This window comes from Pelobates fuscus, chromosome 1, assembly GCF_036172605.1.
Source record: "Pelobates fuscus isolate aPelFus1 chromosome 1, aPelFus1.pri, whole genome shotgun sequence".
NCBI lineage: Eukaryota > Metazoa > Chordata > Amphibia > Anura > Pelobatidae > Pelobates > Pelobates fuscus.
The window spans coordinates 1,735,405-1,754,604 of record NC_086317.1 but is presented as its reverse complement, the minus strand read 5'-3'; the positions used below and the strand labels follow the sequence as shown (position 1 = coordinate 1,754,604).

Genomic DNA, 19,200 nt, shown 5'->3' with positions numbered 1-19,200 from the left:
CGGGGAGGGAGAGCTCCAAGGTTGGCAGCTGTCACGGGGAGGGAGAGCTCCAAGGTTGGCAGCTGTCACGGGGAGGGAGAGCTCCAAGGTTGGCAGCTGTCACGGGGAGGGAGAGCTCCAAGGTTGGCAGCTGTCACGGGGAGGGAGAGCTCCAAGGTTGGCAGCTGTCACGGGGAGGGAGAGCTCCAAGGTTGGCAGCTGTCACGGGGAGGGAGAGCTCCAAGGTTGGCAGCTGTCACGGGGAGGGAGAGCTCCAAGGTTGGCAGCTGTCACGGGGAGGGAGAGCTCCAAGGTTGGCAGCTGTCACGGGGAGGGAGAGCTCCAAGGTTGGCAGCTGTCACGGGGAGGGAGAGCTCCAAGGTTGGCAGCTGTCACGGGGAGGGAGAGCTCCAAGGTTGGCAGCTGTCACGGGGAGGGAGAGCTCCAAGGTTGGCAGCTGTCACGGGGAGGGAGAGCTCCAAGGTTGGCAGCTGTCACGGGGAGGGAGAGCTCCAAGGTTGGCAGCTGTCACGGGGAGGGAGAGCTCCAAGGTTGGCAGCTGTCACGGGGAGGGAGAGCTCCAAGGTTGGCAGCTGTCACGGGGAGGGAGAGCTCCAAGGTTGGCAGCTGTCACGGGGAGGGAGAGCTCCAAGGTTGGCAGCTGTCACGGGGAGGGAGAGCTCCAAGGTTGGCAGCTGTCACGGGGAGGGAGAGCTCCAAGGTTGGCAGCTGTCACGGGGAGGGAGAGCTCCAAGGTTGGCAGCTGTCACGGGGAGGGAGAGCTCCAAGGTTGGCAGCTGTCACGGGGAGGGAGAGCTCCAAGGTTGGCAGCTGTCACGGGGAGGGAGAGCTCCAAGGTTGGCAGCTGTCACGGGGAGGGAGAGCTCCAAGGTTGGCAGCTGTCACGGGGAGGGAGAGCTCCAAGGTTGGCAGCTGTCACGGGGAGGGAGAGCTCCAAGGTTGGCAGCTGTCACGGGGAGGGAGAGCTCCAAGGTTGGCAGCTGTCACGGGGAGGGAGAGCTCCAAGGTTGGCAGCTGTCACGGGGAGGGAGAGCTCCAAGGTTGGCAGCTGTCACGGGGAGGGAGAGCTCCAAGGTTGGCAGCTGTCACGGGGAGGGAGAGCTCCAAGGTTGGCAGCTGTCACGGGGAGGGAGAGCTCCAAGGTTGGCAGCTGTCACGGGGAGGGAGAGCTCCAAGGTTGGCAGCTGTCACGGGGAGGGAGAGCTCCAAGGTTGGCAGCTGTCACGGGGAGGGAGAGCTCCAAGGTTGGCAGCTGTCACGGGGAGGGAGAGCTCCAAGGTTGGCAGCTGTCACGGGGAGGGAGAGCTCCAAGGTTGGCAGCTGTCACGGGGAGGGAGAGCTCCAAGGTTGGCAGCTGTCACGGGGAGGGAGAGCTCCAAGGTTGGCAGCTGTCACGGGGAGGGAGAGCTCCAAGGTTGGCAGCTGTCACGGGGAGGGAGAGCTCCAAGGTTGGCAGCTGTCACGGGGAGGGAGAGCTCCAAGGTTGGCAGCTGTCACGGGGAGGGAGAGCTCCAAGGTTGGCAGCTGTCACGGGGAGGGAGAGCTCCAAGGTTGGCAGCTGTCACGGGGAGGGAGAGCTCCAAGGTTGGCAGCTGTCACGGGGAGGGAGAGCTCCAAGGTTGGCAGCTGTCACGGGGAGGGAGAGCTCCAAGGTTGGCAGCTGTCACGGGGAGGGAGAGCTCCAAGGTTGGCAGCTGTCACGGGGAGGGAGAGCTCCAAGGTTGGCAGCGGTCACGGGGAGGGAGAGCTCCAAGGTTGGCAGCGGTCACGGGGAGGGAGAGCTCCAAGGTTGGCAGCGGTCACGGGGAGGGAGAGCTCCAAGGTTGGCAGCGGTCACGGGGAGGGAGAGCTCCAAGGTTGGCAGCGGTCACGGGGAGGGAGAGCTCCAAGGTTGGCAGCTGTCACGGGGAGGGAGAGCTCCAAGGTTGGCAGCTGTCACGGGGAGGGAGAGCTCCAAAGTTGGCAGCTGTCACGGGGAGGGAGAGCTCCAAGGTTGGCAGCTGTCACAGGGAGGGAGAGCTCCAAGGTTGGCAGCTGTCACGGGGAGGGAGAGCTCCAAGGTTGGCAGCTGTCACGGGGAGGGAGAGCTCCAAGGTTGGCAGCTGTCACGGGGAGGGAGAGCTCCAAGGTTGGCAGCTGTCACGGGGAGGGAGAGCTCCAAGGTTGGCAGCTGTCACGGGGAGGGAGAGCTCCAAGGTTGGCAGCTGTCACGGGGAGGGAGAGCTCCAAGGTTGGCAGCTGTCACGGGGAGGGAGAGCTCCAAGGTTGGCAGCTGTCACGGGGAGGGAGAGCTCCAAGGTTGGCAGCTGTCACGGGGAGGGAGAGCTCCAAGGTTGGCAGCTGTCACGGGGAGGGAGAGCTCCAAGGTTGGCAGCTGTCACGGGGAGGGAGAGCTCCAAGGTTGGCAGCTGTCACGGGGAGGGAGAGCTCCAAGGTTGGCAGCTGTCACGGGGAGGGAGAGCTCCAAGGTTGGCAGCTGTCACGGGGAGGGAGAGCTCCAAGGTTGGCAGCTGTCACGGGGAGGGAGAGCTCCAAGGTTGGCAGCTATCACGGGGAGGGAGAGCTCCAAGGTTGGCAGCTGTCACGGGGAGGGAGAGCTCCAAGGTTGGCAGCTGTCACGGGGAGGGAGAGCTCCAAGGTTGGCAGCTGTCACGGGGAGGGAGAGCTCCAAGGTTGGCAGCTGTCACGGGGAGGGAGAGCTCCAAGGTTGGCAGCTGTCACGGGGAGGGAGAGATCTAAGGTTGGCAGCTGTCACGGGGAGGGAGAGATCTAAGGTTGGCAGCTGTCACGGGGAGGGAGAGATCTAAGGTTGGCAGCTGTCACGGGGAGGGAGAGATCTAAGGTTGGCAGCTGTCACGGGGAGGGAGAGATCTAACGTTGGCAGCTGTCACGGGGAGGGAGAGATCTAACGTTGGCAGCTGTCACGGGGAGGGAGAGATCTAACCTGCAGCTCCGCCGGGTTCTCCTCTCGTGAGCTTGGAGCGTTCCCGCATTTACCATGGCAACGCTCCGAATCACGCAAAACTGAACTCTAGCAGCTCCTGAGGCTGCTAGAGTTCACTCTCACCACTTAGACCACCAGGGATTAGTACTGTACCCTGTCCCAGGAAAAGGTAAGCAGACCCACAATAACACCCCCTACACACACACACTGTACCCCTCATACAACCTGCCCCCCCCACCAACACACTGCACCCCTCATACAACCTGCCCCCCCCCCCCACACACACTGTACCCCTCATACAACCTGCCCCCCCACATACACTGTACCCCTCATACAACCTGCCCCCCCCACACACACACTGTACCCCTCATACAACCTGCCCCCCCACACACACTGTACCCCTCATACAACCTGCCCCCCCCACACACACTGTACCCCTCATACAACCTGCCCCCCCCACACACACTGTACCCCTCATACAACCTGCCCCCCCCACACACACTGTACCCCTCATACAACCTGCCCCCCCCACACACACTGTACCCCTCATACAACTTGCCCCCCCCACACACACTGTACCCCTCATACAACCTGCCCCCCACACACACTGTACCCCTCATACAACCTGCCCTCCCCACACACACTGTACCCCTCATACAACCTGCCCCCCCACACACACACACACTGTACCCCTCATACAACCTGCCCCCCCACACACACACACACACTGTACCCCTCATACAACCTGCCCCCCCCACACACACTGTACCCCTCATACAACCTGCCCCCCCACATACACTGTACCCCTCATACACACTGTACCCCTCATACAACCTGCCCCCCCACACACACTGTACCCCTCATACAACCTGCCCCCCCCCACACACACTGTACCCCTCATACAACCTGCCCCCCCACATACACTGTACCCCTCATACAACCTGCCCCCCCACACACACTGTACCCCTCATACAACCTGCCCCCCCCCACACACACAGTACCCCTCATACAACCTGCCCCCCCACACACACTGTACCCCTCATACAACCTGCCCCCCCACACACACTGTACCCCTCATACAACCTGCCCCCCCACACACACTGTACCCCTCATACAACCTGCCCCCCCACGCACACTGTACCCCTCATACAACCTGCCCCCCCACGCACACTGTACCCCTCATACAACCTGCCCCCCCACGCACACTGTACCCCTCATACAACCTGCCCCCCCACGCACACTGTACCCCTCATACAACCTGCCCCCCCACGCACACTGTACCCCTCATACAACCTGCCCCCCCACGCACACTGTACCCCTCATACAACCTGCCCCCCCGACGCACACTGTACCCCTCATACAACCTGCCCCCCCAGACGCACACTGTACCCCTCATACAACCTGCCCCCCCGACACGCACACTATACCCCTCATACAACCTGCCCCCCCGACGCACACTGTACCCCTCATACAACCTGCCCCCCCGACGCACACTGTACCCCTCATACAACCTGCCCCCCCCGACACGCACACTATACCCCTCATACAACCTGCCCCCCCGACGCACACTGTACCCCTCATACAACCTGCCCCCCCCGACGCACACTGTACCCCTCATACAACCTGCCCCCCCGACGCACACTGCACCCCTCATACAACCTGCCTCCCCCACGCACACTGCACCCCTCATACAACCTGCCTCCCCCACGCACACTGCACCCCTCATACAACCTGCCCCCCCCACGCACACAGTACCCCTCATACAACCTGCCCCCCCCACACACTGTACCCCTCATACAACCTGCCCCCCCCACACACTGTTACCCCCTCATACAACCTGCCCCCCCACACACTGTTACCCCCTCATACAACCTGCCCCCCCTACACACTGTTACCCCCTCATACAACCTGCCCCCCCACACACACACACTGTACCCCTCAACCTGCCCCCCCACACACACTGTACCCCTCACACAACCTGCCCCCCCACACACACACTGTACCACTGTACTGTAAAAAGTTTGGTGATCACTGGCTTAAGGTAACCAGCTGGTAAACTTCAATTTAATTAGTTCAAATATAGAATTGAACGTTTGATCGCAAACAAGGTCTACTTATCCTTAATAAGAATAGAACCCACTGGGTTGGGAAACGTCTTGGAAATCTATAAGAATGAAACAGATTCTTTAACCCCTTAAGGACACATGACATGTGTGACATGTCATGATTCCCTTTTATTCCAGAAGTTTGGTCCTTAAGGGGTTAAAAGGGACCGGGTAGCACCAAAATAAATTCAGCTTAAAGGGACTCTATAGTCACCATATAAAAGCAAGAAAGACAGGTCCCCCAGCCTTCCTTCTTGCTTTTATATGTACTTTCATTCATAAAAAAAAAAATTTCGAGGTGTTTTTATATTAAAAACTTACCTCCGTTCCAGCGCCGAGCTCCCCGCTAGGCCGCGCCCCCTTTTTCGTCAAAATGACGAAATCGCGGGGCCCAATAGGACGCTTCTCACAGAGAAGCGTCATCGCGATGTGGTGCGCATGCGCGGCTTCGCGCTGCACCAATCGCGTTCTTCATAGAGCGGCATTGAATGCCGCCCTATGAAGAACCTGAGCGCTTTACCGCGCATGTACGCGGAATGCGCGTTCGCGAGCTGAGCTGTCTGACTGCTCAGCTCAGCTCGCTTTCTAAAATTATCAATGGGGGGGGGACCTACTGCCCCCCCCCGGCCCCCACCCCTGAGCGGCGGGTGGGGGCCCTAAAATTATCAATAAGGGGGGGGGACGACCTACTGTCCCCCTCCCGGCCCCCACCCCCTCCCGGCGGGTGGGGGCCCTAAAATTATCAATAAGGGGGGGGGGGGGACCTACTGTCCCCCTCCCGGCCCTCACCCCTGTGCGGCGGGTGGGGGCCCTAAAATTATCAATGAGGGGGGGACCTACTGTCCCCCCCCGTTGAGCGGCGGGTGGGAGCCCTAAAATTATCAATAAGTGGGGGGGGGGACCTACTGTCCCCACCCCCGAGCGGCGGGTGGGGGCCCTAAAATTAAAAATAAGGGGGGACCTATTGTCCCCCCCCCCCCGGCCCACCACCCCTGTGCGGTGGGTGGGGGCCCTAAATACAAAAGGGGGGGACCCTAGTTAACCACCCCCCCCCCCCCACCCAAAAAAAATATCTCCCCACCTACCCCCCTCACCCTAAAAATAATGAGGGGTGGGAACATTAACTAAAAACCTGTAAAAAAGAAAAAAAATGAGATAAAAACAACTTACCATTCGATGTTTTCTTTCTTCTAAAATCTTCTTTCTTCAGCCCCAAAAAGGCCAAATAAAAATCCATAACAACCGACGCAATTAAAAACAAAAACAAAAAAACAATCCATGTTCACCCATGGAGGGCTCCGCAGACTGAGCTCCGCAGGGCGGGGGAAGGCTTATAAAGCCTTGCCACACCCTGCAATTAGGCTAAGAACCCTGATTGGTGGGTTTAAGCCAATCAGAGTGCTCTTTGTCATTTTACAAGCGTGGGAAAGTTCTTTGGAATTTTCCCACGCTTGTAAAATGACACAGAGCACTGTGATTGGATGTGTTTCAAGCCATCCAATCACAGTGCACAGAGCGGCGGGTGGGGGCCCTGCCCCGCACAGGGGTGGGGGCCGGGGGGGGGGACAGTAGGTCCCCCCCCTCATTGATAATTTTAGGGCCCCCACCCGCCGCACAGGTGTGGGGGCCGGGGGGGGGGGAAGGAGAGTAGGTCTCTCCCCCCCCCCCCCCCCCCATCAACCACTATTGTGGACAGTAAGCGTCCCTGTGGGTTCGGGCTTCAGCTGAAGCCACGCCCACAGCAGTGCTGACAGGCTATGCGCACACAAAGCGCGTTCACAGTGCTTTGTGTGCTGATAGCCCGTCTGATGTATTCACCCAGAATGCATCGGACGAGAGGCCTTTTTGGGGCCTCTGAACTCGGAAGTCCCTCTGGTGGCAGTCTGATTGACTGCAACAAGAGGTGTTCCAAGCTTTCAATGTAAACACTGCATTTTCTCAGAAAATACAGTGCTTACAAGAAAAAGGCTCCGGGTAGCTGTAGCACTCACCTGAACAACCTCATTAAGCTGAAGTTGTTCAGGTGACTATAGTGTCCCTTTAAAGCAGCTGTCACCTTTTGGGGTCTTTGCAGGTCACATTTCTGCTGGGCGTGCTATACTTACCTGATGCCGTCCACCATGGGCGCTGCCCACCAGAGTACAACAGACTTTTCTGGAGGATCCTGGGAGACGTCCACAGATCGTTTATCGCAATGATTGGGCCACGGCTGGGGGAACGGACAGAACGTGACGGGAATAACAATCGAATGGTCTTTTGGATGTCCGGTGCCAGGATGCAAATAACGGATGCATTGTTTGGGAATGGACGAAAATCACCACAATTGAGGATTTCACAGTAGAAGGTTGGGGCTCACAGTGAGGAACCCAGCTTTGGGATAAATAGCAGTATCTATATACTTTTTTTAATGCAAGTCTTGAAGAGTTATCTAAGCAAAGTGAATAAATGTAATACAAATATTTATCTGAGTGTTTCCTCTAATTAATTATTTAGATATATATCATTTTTGATATGACAGAAAGTTTAGCATAACCTCCACATTACGCAATGCTGGTGCAGAAGGACAGAGTACGCAGCTGATCAGATCTGCACCAAAACCTGCCGTATAGAACGGGTTCAAATGCCTCCACAAACTCATTACTTCTACCAACTCACAAAATCAAACCTGAGTCCACTTACCCAGAACTTGGCCCTCCCGGGCCTGTATCCTTTTCTGTCTCCTGCGGAATCTCCAGCTACTATATTCATCATCATCTTCATCGGTAGAAACCTCCTCAGGAAAGTCGTCTTGTGGGAAAACGCCTGAAACAAACATGGGGTTAAGACAAGGAGAGGTGAAGAGAAAGATGGCATAGGGCAGATCCTAGCAGCAGTGAACGACCCAGGAACTGATAAAACTCACCTTCAGCCAGATCACGAAACCTGGAAGAGATTAACCAAAGCGTAAAATTCACTTTCTCTGAAACACAGACTCACCCACAAACATTCACAGCCGAGACTGGCCAAAAAAACCAAAAAAAACCTTTACACTGTGCTGCACAGCAGTGTTAATTTTATGCACTAACAATTTTAGTCAACTAAAACAATTCAGATTACTAAAATACGAATAAAACGGCTTTTTATCAAAAGAATAGGACAAAAACTAAATAGAAATTTGCCGCCAAAATGAACAGTGCTGCACAGACACACGCTCCCAAACCTTTATGGATAACACGCCCTGGATATACTCACTGTTTGACAAATCGGTACAGCCTCTTGCGATTGTGCGCAGGGGTGCAAGTCTTACTCGCCAGGGCAAAAAGTCTGTCTGCCAAGGCAATGTAATCAAACTAGACATGGGCGAGAGGAGGAAAATAAAATTCAATAAGACATTACTCGCTCAATCATCAATAGAGGACAGGGTTATTGGCGGGTTTAGCACGCTAACAAACATTATGAATATTAATTAAAAAAAACATATACAAAACAGAAAAATTTAAATGATAAAATAATTAAATATACACTCTACGTAGAAAGCAAACCCTAAACAGAAAGGTAGACAAGAAATAGAAGCATGGCACCAACACGATCCATCAAACCTACCTGCAGAACAGGCCCAATATCCTCTGTGTCGTCTACTGAATTCTGACCAGATTTGGAAAGTTCTGAAAGGAGTCAGAGTTTAAAGCGAGGGCTGGGGGTAAGTGACGTGCAAAAATACAGGAGTGAGGACTCGGAGCGAGGCTTACCCCTAAGCAGCTCAGCGGAGGTTTCCTTAACTTCCTTCATTAAGTCTTCAATAGCAAACGGGGCTTGGTCCAAAATAGTCTGAAAAATCCCACTCATGACGGCCTGCAGGAGGATGGAACTGAGAGACATTGTGCATTTACTAAAAGCGCTAAAACAGGACAGGCTGTCGTTTAGGATTCCTGGATCTGTCCCTAATAGCACGCGCTGTTATATTTACATTTACTTTTATACCTGGACGCAGGCTTTTCTGTGAATTCCGGCGATTCGTCAGAAAGATGAAAAGAAATTACAACGAACAAACGAAGACCGAATTGCAAGTATTCAGTATTCGTTTAGTTTATTACATGTAGATAGTTATAAAAAAAAAAAAAACAACAACAAAAAAAGCCCCCCCAATATAGTGTCCCCCTCCATCGCCCTGCGAGTGGAGGCTATAAAAGTAAATGGAAGGTCTATTGTACCCCCCCCCCCCCAACCGAGAGGCAGGTGGTGGCCCTAAATGATAATGGGGGACCTATAGTGCCTCCTCCATAGCCCCCTATTCATTGTAAGCCAGTGGGGACCAACTGTAAAAAAACAAAAAACTGTAAAATATATTTTCTTCAGCCCACAAAAAGGCCAAATAAAAATCAATAAATTGATCAAACTATTAAAATAAAAGAATATAGAATAATGAATCTTAAGCTGCAGATGGCTGTGCACAGACTGAGCATGCAGGTTTGGCTCAGAGCACTCGGGTTGGCCGGCCCTGCCTGCTCGGTGAATTGGAGTAACGCCTACTTTTAATTTTGGTTCTAACAGCACGCAGGGAGGGAGGGTTTAACCTCCCCTATTTAGTAATACTGGATTACTTGGCTGAGAGACGGAATCTTTAGTAGATAGCTCCCTAGTACTAGAGGGTTTGCCTTATAATGGCACAGGGTACCAATTTAGGGGTTACAAGATGCAGCCGCAGCATGGATCAGAATTTCATTCTTCCGAAAAGAATGATGGATTTGAGCCAAAAATGAATGGACTGTCGACATTTGGCGGCACCCAAGTCTATATAACGCGACGTTCAGAAAGGAGGCAAGGCGAGAACATGGAGGAATGGGGAGTATTATGGGAAGCGGACATGGAATAAGAAATATACCGCGGACAGTAGCCCCTATTTTATCTTATGTTTTTAGTAAGAAATGGCTGAAAATTGATTTTAAAAACAAAACAAAAAAACAGAAGGCAGGGAAGAGGAAAAGGCGAGTTCGGTGGGACAGTTTAAATAGAACTCACTCTTTGGTTTCGGCGGCCATCTTGCAGAATGGTTCAATCAGTGTGAGATTCAGGTCAGCTGGGAGCTGGGAGAGAAGACATGTTTATTATCCAACGACTGTCTTAACGTTACACTTAAAGGCACAGCCCACCCCCCACAAAAAGCATCACTAAAAAACAAAACACTTAGTAGATATCCTCCCAATGGAAATATGAATGTCATTATTCAGCGTTTCACTGGTTTATATCTTAAACACATTCCAATAGCTGCAGATCTATTGTCTGCTGCCTTAGCAAGCCCTCCCCTTCTGAGCCCTCCCCTTTTCTGTTGCTGTCCAATCAGTCTTCCTCTTATTAGTACATTCCTGCATTTACTTAACCCATAAAACTTAATATTTACCTGTTTGATATTCCAATTTTTCCCCAGTTTAGCAATGTTCTGTCTCCTCCTCCCTCAGTATAACAATCTCTCCTTACACCCACTTCACTCATCCCCCCACCCACATTTACATTTCCCCCTCTCTGCTACACTCCCCTATTCTCTCATCTCAAGCCTTACACTCATTTTTTTACTCTCTCACTCCAACCCACAATCGATCTCCTCCTAGACCCCATGCATACAAAACCCATTCACACCTCCTGTCACTTTCTCTCCTCCTGCTTCTAGCAGCTGGTGATGTCTCTCCCAATCCCAGGCCCTTCACCTTCTCTACACACACTAAGAAAACCAGAAACCCCAGAAACCTCATCACAATACCCTGCCCTTCACCGTCACTTACCAACATTCATTGTGCACTCTGGAACCCCCGCTCCATCTGCAGTAATTTAAAATCAACCGCCATACACGACTTTTTCATCTCAAACTCACTCACACTGCTTGCACTGACAGAGACCTGTCTGTCCCCCTCTGATAGCGCTACTCCTGCCTCTTTATGTTTTGGTGGTCTACAATTCTCTCACACTCCCAGACTCAACTGTAAAGGAGGCGGCGTAGGCATCCTCCTCTCCCCTCAATGTACCTTTCAACCAATCATAACTCCCCCTGCCCTATCCTTTTCTTCTTTTGAAGTTCACACTGTCCGCCTATTTAAACCCACTCCTTTAAGAATTGCTATTATCTACCGCCCCCCAACCCCCCCCCCCCCCCGGTTATCCTAGGCTATTCATTGAGCACTTTTCTGCCTCTCCTCTAGCACTCCTTTCCTTATACTTGGGGATTTCAATATCCCAATAAACAACCCCAATTGCACTGATGCCTCTTGTCTGCTCTCTGTAACCTCCTCCTTTGGCCTTACACATTGGTCCAATTTAGCAACCCATACAGCAGGAAACACTTGATCTTGCCTTCACCAATCTCTGTACCGCCTCTAATCTCTCCAATATTCCTTTTCCTCTATCTGACCACCATCTGCTGACTTTTGACATCGGCATACCTAAGACCCAATTGACAACACCATCTGAACATCACTCTCACAAAAACCTCCAATGTCTTGACCCTAGAGCAATTCTCCACTAATCTCCAAACTCTCCTTTTACCAATCTCAAACCTCACCTGTCCTAGCTCTGCAACCTCCTTCTACAATTCCACCCTCTCCTCTCAACTAGACATCACGGCACCTCCTACACTTATACGCTGCAAGCGCCCGCAACTACAGCCCTGGCACACCAAGCTCACTCGATTCCCCGCAAAATGCTCCAGAATTGCTGAACGTTGTTGGAGAAAGTTGGAGTAACAAAATTCATTTATAAAAGTGACAATTTCTATTGAAATCTGCAATTTTTGTAAAATGAAATGTTCCTTTAAAAAGTCTGTAGGCACGGATCCACGTGGTAGCACTCATCGTATTGCATGTCACGGATTCCATGTTTGATGCTGAATGGACGGATGTAATCTGAGCTACTGGAGTCAGTAGGAAAAATATATAAAAAGGTACACAAAACAACAAATATTGTGGAATTAAAACGTGGGAGGGGGGAGGGAGGAACAAGGGATCTGAAACCTGCCACGTATCAGCATGTGACACAGAAAATGTTTTACCTCTGTTGCCCCAACCCGGGCTAACTCGTCCAAGTAAATGTCTATAAGATGGAGCTGGACGCCGCGAGTAGCCGTTCCTTGCAGTACTTCTTGTGCCAACAATGACAGAAATTCACCAACAATACTGGGGGGAGAGAGCACACTGAGACCTGAAGAAATATCCAGACAGCACATAACCGATCATATACAGTGAGTGGCTCACCTCTCCTCCCACTGCGCCTTCCGTACTAACTCCACAGACTGACGGAGCACCAGACGAGTTAGCTGCAGGACCAAATAAATTCATGTCAGCTATTGCAGACTAAAATTTATAGTAATATGACATGATCAGAAGCCAGTTCCTCATTAACTCTCCTGCAACCGTCATTTAAAAACACAGTAACTCTTCAGTGAATACTATTCTACCAATCTACTGCTCTACTCCTACTCTTACTCTTACCTCCTGCGTCACTATACCCCACTCCCTCTACCCTTACCTCCTGCGTCACTATACCCCACTCCCTCTACCCTTACCTCCTGCGTCACTATACCCCACTCGCTCTACCCTTACCTCCTGCGTCACTATACCCCACTCCCTCTACCCTTACCTCCTGCGTCACTATACCCCACTCCCTCTACCCTTACCTCCTGCGTCACTATACCCCACTCGCTCTACCCTTACCTCCTGCGTCACTATACCCCACTCCCTCTACCCTTACCTCCTGCGTCACTATACCCCACTCCCTCTACCCTTACCTCCTGCGTCACTATACCCCACTCGCTCTACCCTTACCTCCTGCGTCACTATACCCCACTCCCTCTACCCTTACCTCCTGCGTCACTTTACCCCACTCGCTCTACCCTTACCTCCTGCGTCACTATACCCCACTCCCTTTACCCTTACCTCCTGCGTCACTATACCCCACTCCCTCTACCCTTACCTCCTGCATCACTATACCCCACTCCCTCTACCCTTACCTCCTGCGTCACTATACCCCACTCCCTCTACCCTTACCTCCTGCGTCACTATACCCCACTCCCTCTACCCTTACCTCCTGCGTCACTATACCCCACTCCCTCTACCCTTACCTCCTGCGTCACTATACCCCACTCCCTCTACCCTTACCTCTTGCGTCACTATACCCCACTCCCTCTACCCTTACCTCCTGCGTCACTATACCCCACTCCCTCTACCCTTACCTCCTGCGTCACTATACCCCACTCCCTCTACCCTTACCTCCTGCGTCACTATACCCCACTCCCTCTACCCTTACCTCCTGCGTCACTATACCCCACTCCCTCTACCCTTACCTCCTGCGTCACTATACCCCACTCCCTCTACCCTTACGTCCTGCGTCACTATACCCCACTCCCTCTACCCTTACGTCCTGCGTCACTATACCCCACTCCCTCTACCCTTACGTCCTGCGTCACTATACCCCAGTCTCTCTACCCTTACGTCCTGCGTCACTATACCCCACTCCCTCTACCCTTACCTCCTGCGTCACTGTACCCCACTCCCTCTACCCTTACCTCCAGAGTCACTGTACCCCACTCCCTCTACCCTTACCTCCAGAGTCACTGTACCCCACTCCCTCTACCCTTACCTCCTGCGTCACTATACCCCACTCCCTCTACCCTTACCTCCTGCGTCACTGTACCCCACTCCCTCTACCCTTACCTCCTGCGTCACTATACCCCACTCCCTCTACCCTTCCCTCCTGCGTCACTGTACCCCACTCCCTCTACCCTTCCCTCCTGCGTCACTGTACCCCACTCCCTCTACCCTTCCCTCCTGCGTCACTTTACCCCACTCCTTCTACCCTTACCTCCTGCGTCACTTTACCCCACTCCCTCTACCCTTACCTCCTGCGTCACTATACCCCACTCCCTCTACCCCTACCTCTTGCGTCACTATACCCCACTCCCTCTACCCTTACCTCTTGCGTCACTATACCCCACTCCCTCTACCCTTCCCTCCTGCGTCACTATACCCCACTCCCTCTACCCTTACCTCCTGCGTCACTATACCCCACTCCCTCTACCCTTACCTCCTGCGTCACTGTACCCCACTCCCTCTACCCTTACCTCCTGCGTCACTATACCCCACTCCCTCTACCCTTACCTCCTGCGTCACTTTACCCCACTCCCTCTACCCTTACCTCCTGCGTCACTATACCCCACTCCCTCTACCCTTATCTCCTGCGTCACTATACCCCACTCCCTCTACCCTTCCCTCCTGCGTCACTATACCCCACTCCCTCTACCCTTACCTCCTGCGTCACTATACCCCACTCCCTCTACCCTTACCTCCTGCGTCACTATACCCCACTCCCTCTACCCTTACCTCCTGCGTCACTTTACCCCACTCCCTCTACCCTTCCCTCCTGCGTCACTATACCCCACTCCCTCTACCCTTCCCTCCTGCGTCACTATACCCCACTCCCTCTACCCTTACCTCCTGCGTCACTATACCCCACTCCCTCTACCCTTACCTCCTGCGTCACTATACCCCACTCCCTCTACCCTTACCTCCTGCGTCACTATACCCCACTCCCTCTACCCTTACCTCCTGCGTCACTATACCCCACTCCCTCTACCCTTACCTCCTGCGTCACTATACCCCACTCCCTCTACCCTTACCTCCTGCGTCACTATACCCCACTCCCTCTACCCTTACCTCCTGCGTCACTATACCCCACTCCCTCTACCCTTACCTCCTGCGTCACTATACCCCACTCCCTCTACCCTTACCTCCTGCGTCACTATACCCCACTCCCTCTACCCTTACCTCCTGCGTCACTATACCCCACTCCCTCTACCCTTACCCTCCTGCGTCACTTTACCCCACTCCCTCTACCCTTACCTCCTGCGTCACTATACCCCACTCCCTCTACCCTTACCTCTTGCGTCACTATACCCCACTCCCTCTACCCTTACCTCCTGCGTCACTGTACCCCACTCCCTCTACCCTTACCTCCTGCGTCACTATACCCCACTCCCTCTACCCTTACCTCCTGCGTCACTATACCCCACTCCCTCTACCCTTACCTCCTGCGTCACTATACCCCACTCCCTCTACCCTTACCTCCTGCGTCACTATACCCCACTCCCTCTACCCTTACCTCCTGCGTCACTATACCCCACTCCCTCTACCCTTACCTCCTGCGTCACTATACCCCACTCCCTCTACCCTTACCTCCTGCGTCACTATACCCCACTCCCTCTACCCTTACCTCCTGCGTCACTATACCCCACTCCCTCTACCCTTACCTCCTGCGTCACTATACCCCACTCCCTCTACCCTTACCTCCTGCATCACTATACCCATCTCCCTTTAACATGTAAACTCACTGAGCAGGGCCTCAATCCCTCTATTACTGTGTCACTATACCCCACTCCCTCTATTACTGTGTCACTATACCCCACTCCCTCTATTACTGTGTCACTATACCCCACTCCCTCTATTACTGTGTCACTATACCCCACTCCCTCTAACATGTAAACTCACTGAGCAGGGCCCTCAATCCCTCTGTTACTGTCATTATACCCCACTCCCTCTAACATGTAAACTCACTGAGCAGGGCCCTCAATCCCTCTATTACTGTGTCACTATACCCCACTCCCTCTAGCATGTAAGCTCACTGAGCAGGGCCCTCAATCCCTCTGTTACTGTGTCACTATACCCCACTCCCTCTAACATGTAAACTCACTGAGCAGGGCCCTCAATCCCTCTGTTACTGTGTCACTATACCCCACTCCCTCTAACATGTAAACTCACTGAGCAGGGCCCTCAATCCCTCTGTTACTGTGTCACTATACCCCACTCCCTCTAGCATGTAAACTCACTGAGCAGGGCCCTCAATCCCTCTGTTACTGTCATTATACCCCACTCCCTCTAACATGTAAACTCACTGAGCAGGACCCTCAATCCCTCTGTTACTGTGTCACTATACCCCACTCCCTCTAACATGTAAACTCACTGAGCAGGCCCTCAATCCCTCTGTTACTGTGTCACTATACCCCACTCCCTCTAACATGTAAACTCACTGAGCAGGGCCTCAATCCCTCTGTTACTATACCCCACTCCCTCTAACATGAAAACTCACTGAGCAGGGCCTCAATCCCTCTGTTACTGTGTCACTGTACCCCACTCCCTCTAGCATGTAAACTCACTGAGCAGGGCCCTCAATCCCTCTGTTACTGTGTCACTATACCCCACTCCCTCTAACATGTAAACTCACTGAGCAGGCCCTCAATCCCTCTGTTACTGTGTCACTGTACCCCACTCCCTCTAGCATGTAAGCTCACTGAGCAGGGCCCTCAATCCCTCTGTTACTGGGTCACTATACCCCACTCCCTCTAACATGTAAACTCACTGAGCAGGCCCTCAATCCCTCTGTTACTGTGTCACTATACCCCACTCCCTCTAACATGTAAACTCACTGAGCAGGGCCTCATTCCCTCTGTTACTGTGTCACTATACCACACTCCCTCTAACATGTAAACTCACTGAGCAGGCCCTCAATCCCTCTGTTACTGTGTCACTATACCCCACTCCCTCTAATATGTAACCTCACTGAGCAGGGTCCTCAATCCCTCTGTTACTGTGTCACTATACCCCACTCCCTCTAGCATGTAAACTCACTGAGCAGGCCCTCAATCCCTCTGTTACTGTGTCACTATACCCCACTCCCTCTAACATGTAAACTCCCTGAGCAGGGCCTCAATCCCTCTGTTACTGTGTCACTATACCCCACTCCCTCTAACATGTAAACTCACTGGGCAGGGCCTCAATCCCTCTGTTACTGTGTCACTATACCCCACTCCCTCTAACATGTAAACTCACTGAGCAGGGCCTCAATCCCTCTGTTACTGTGTCACTATACCCCACTCCCTCTAACATGTAAACTCACTGGGCAGGGCCTCAATCCCTCTGTTACTGTGTCACTATACCCCACTCCCTCTAACATGTAAACTCACTGAGCAGGGCCCTCAATCCCTCTGTCACTATACCCCACTCCCTCTAACATGTAAACTCACTGAGCAGGGCCCTCAATCCCTCTGTCACTGTGTCACTATACCCCACTCCCTCTAGCATGTAAACTCACTGAGCAGGCCCTCAATCCCTCTGTTACTGTGTCACTATACCCCACTCCCTCTAGCATGTAAGCTCACTGAGCAGGCCCTCAATCCCTCTGTTACTGTGTCACTATACCCCACTCCCTCTAACATGTAACCTCATTGAGCAGGGCCCTCAATCCTTCTGTTCCTGTGCGTCCAACTTGTCTGGTTACATTTACATATTTGATAGTCCACCTATTCTACAGCTTTACAAAATCTGTTGGCGCCATGTAAATAATCAAATCTCACCGTATAGAACTTATCAAGGCGCAGGCGATCAATCCCATTCCATTCACGATTCAGAGTCTGCCAGAAGGACCTCAGAAAAAGCTGCTCTGTAATGGAAAGGGAAGTCAGAGCAGAGCAAGCCGCCACACACACACACACAGAGCAAGCACACACACACACACACACACACACACACACACAGAGCAAGCGCACACACACACACACACACACAGAGCAAGCACACACACACACAGAGCAAGCACACACACACACAGAGCAAGCACACACACACACAGAGCAAGCACACACACACACAGAGCAAGCACACACACACACAGAGCAAGCACACACACACACAGAGCAAGCACACACACACACAGAGCAAGCACACACACACACAGAGCAAGCACACACACACACAGAGCAAGCACACACACACACAGAGCAAGCACACACACACACAGAGCAAGCACACACACACACAGAGCAAGCACACACACACACAGAGCAAGCACACACACACACAGAGCAAGCACACACACACACAGAGCAAGCACACACACACACACACAGAGCAAGCACGCACACACACACAGAGCAAGCACGCACACACACACAGAGCAAGCACGCACACACACACAGAGCAAGCACACACACACACACACACAGCAAGCACACACACACACACAGCAAGCACACACACACACAGAGCAAGCACACACACACACAGAGCAAGCACACACACACACAGAGCAAGCACACACACACACACACAGACACAGAGCAAGCACACACACACACACAGACAGACACAGAGCAAGCACACACACACACACAGACAGACACAAAGCAAGCACACACACAGACACAGAGCAAGCACACACACAGACACAGAGCAAGCACACACACAGACACAGAGCAAGCACACACACAGAGCAAGCACACACACACACACAGACACAGAGCAAGCACACACACACACACAGACACAGAGCAAGCACACACACACACAGACAGACACAGAGCAAGCACACACACACACAGACAGACACAGAGCAAGCACACACACACACACAGACAGACACAGAGCAAGCACACACACACACACAGACAGACACAGAGCAAGCACACACACACACACAGACACAGAGCAAGCACACACACACACACACACACAGAGCAAGCACACACACACACACACACACACAGCAAGCACACACACACACACACACAGAGCAAGCACACACACACACACACACACACAGAGCAAGCACACACACACACACACACACACAGAGCAAGCACACACACACACACACACACACAGAGCAAGCACACACACACACACACACACACAGAGCAAGCACACACACACACACACACACAGAGCAAGCACACACACACACACACACAGAGCAAGCACACACACACACACACAGCAAGCACACACACACACACACACACACATAGCAAGCACACACACACACACACACACACACACACAGAGCAAGCACACACACGCAGAGCAAGCACACACACAGACGCAGAGCAAGCACACACACACACAGACGCAGAGCAAGCACACACACACACACACACACACAGAGCAAGCACACACACACACACACACACACACACACACAGCAAGCACACACACACACACACACACACAGAGCAAGCACACACACACACACACACACACACACAGAGCAAGCACACACACACACACACACACAGAGCAAGCACACACACACACAGACACACACACAGAGCAAGCACACACACACAGACACACACACAGAGCA

At 52.9% G+C, this 19,200-nt stretch overlaps 1 protein-coding gene across 1 annotated transcript in view; it reads right to left on the bottom strand.

Moving 5' to 3' along the window:
• The window catches only part of LOC134601236 (ribosomal RNA processing protein 1 homolog A-like), a 31,624-nt gene that overhangs the window by 5,047 nt on the left and 7,377 nt on the right, over positions 1 to 19,200 (bottom strand). The window contains exons 4-12 of the mRNA XM_063445707.1: positions 17,417 to 17,502; positions 12,267 to 12,328; positions 12,065 to 12,188; positions 10,048 to 10,112; positions 8,778 to 8,896; positions 8,632 to 8,693; positions 8,281 to 8,378; positions 7,952 to 7,971; positions 7,729 to 7,851 (exon numbers count right to left, since the gene is read on the bottom strand). Coding sequence (XP_063301777.1) covers positions 7,729 to 7,851; positions 7,952 to 7,971; positions 8,281 to 8,378; positions 8,632 to 8,693; positions 8,778 to 8,896; positions 10,048 to 10,112; positions 12,065 to 12,188; positions 12,267 to 12,328; positions 17,417 to 17,502 — 759 coding nt within the window. The remainder of the gene's footprint in view (positions 1 to 7,728; positions 7,852 to 7,951; positions 7,972 to 8,280; positions 8,379 to 8,631; positions 8,694 to 8,777; positions 8,897 to 10,047; positions 10,113 to 12,064; positions 12,189 to 12,266; positions 12,329 to 17,416; positions 17,503 to 19,200) is intronic.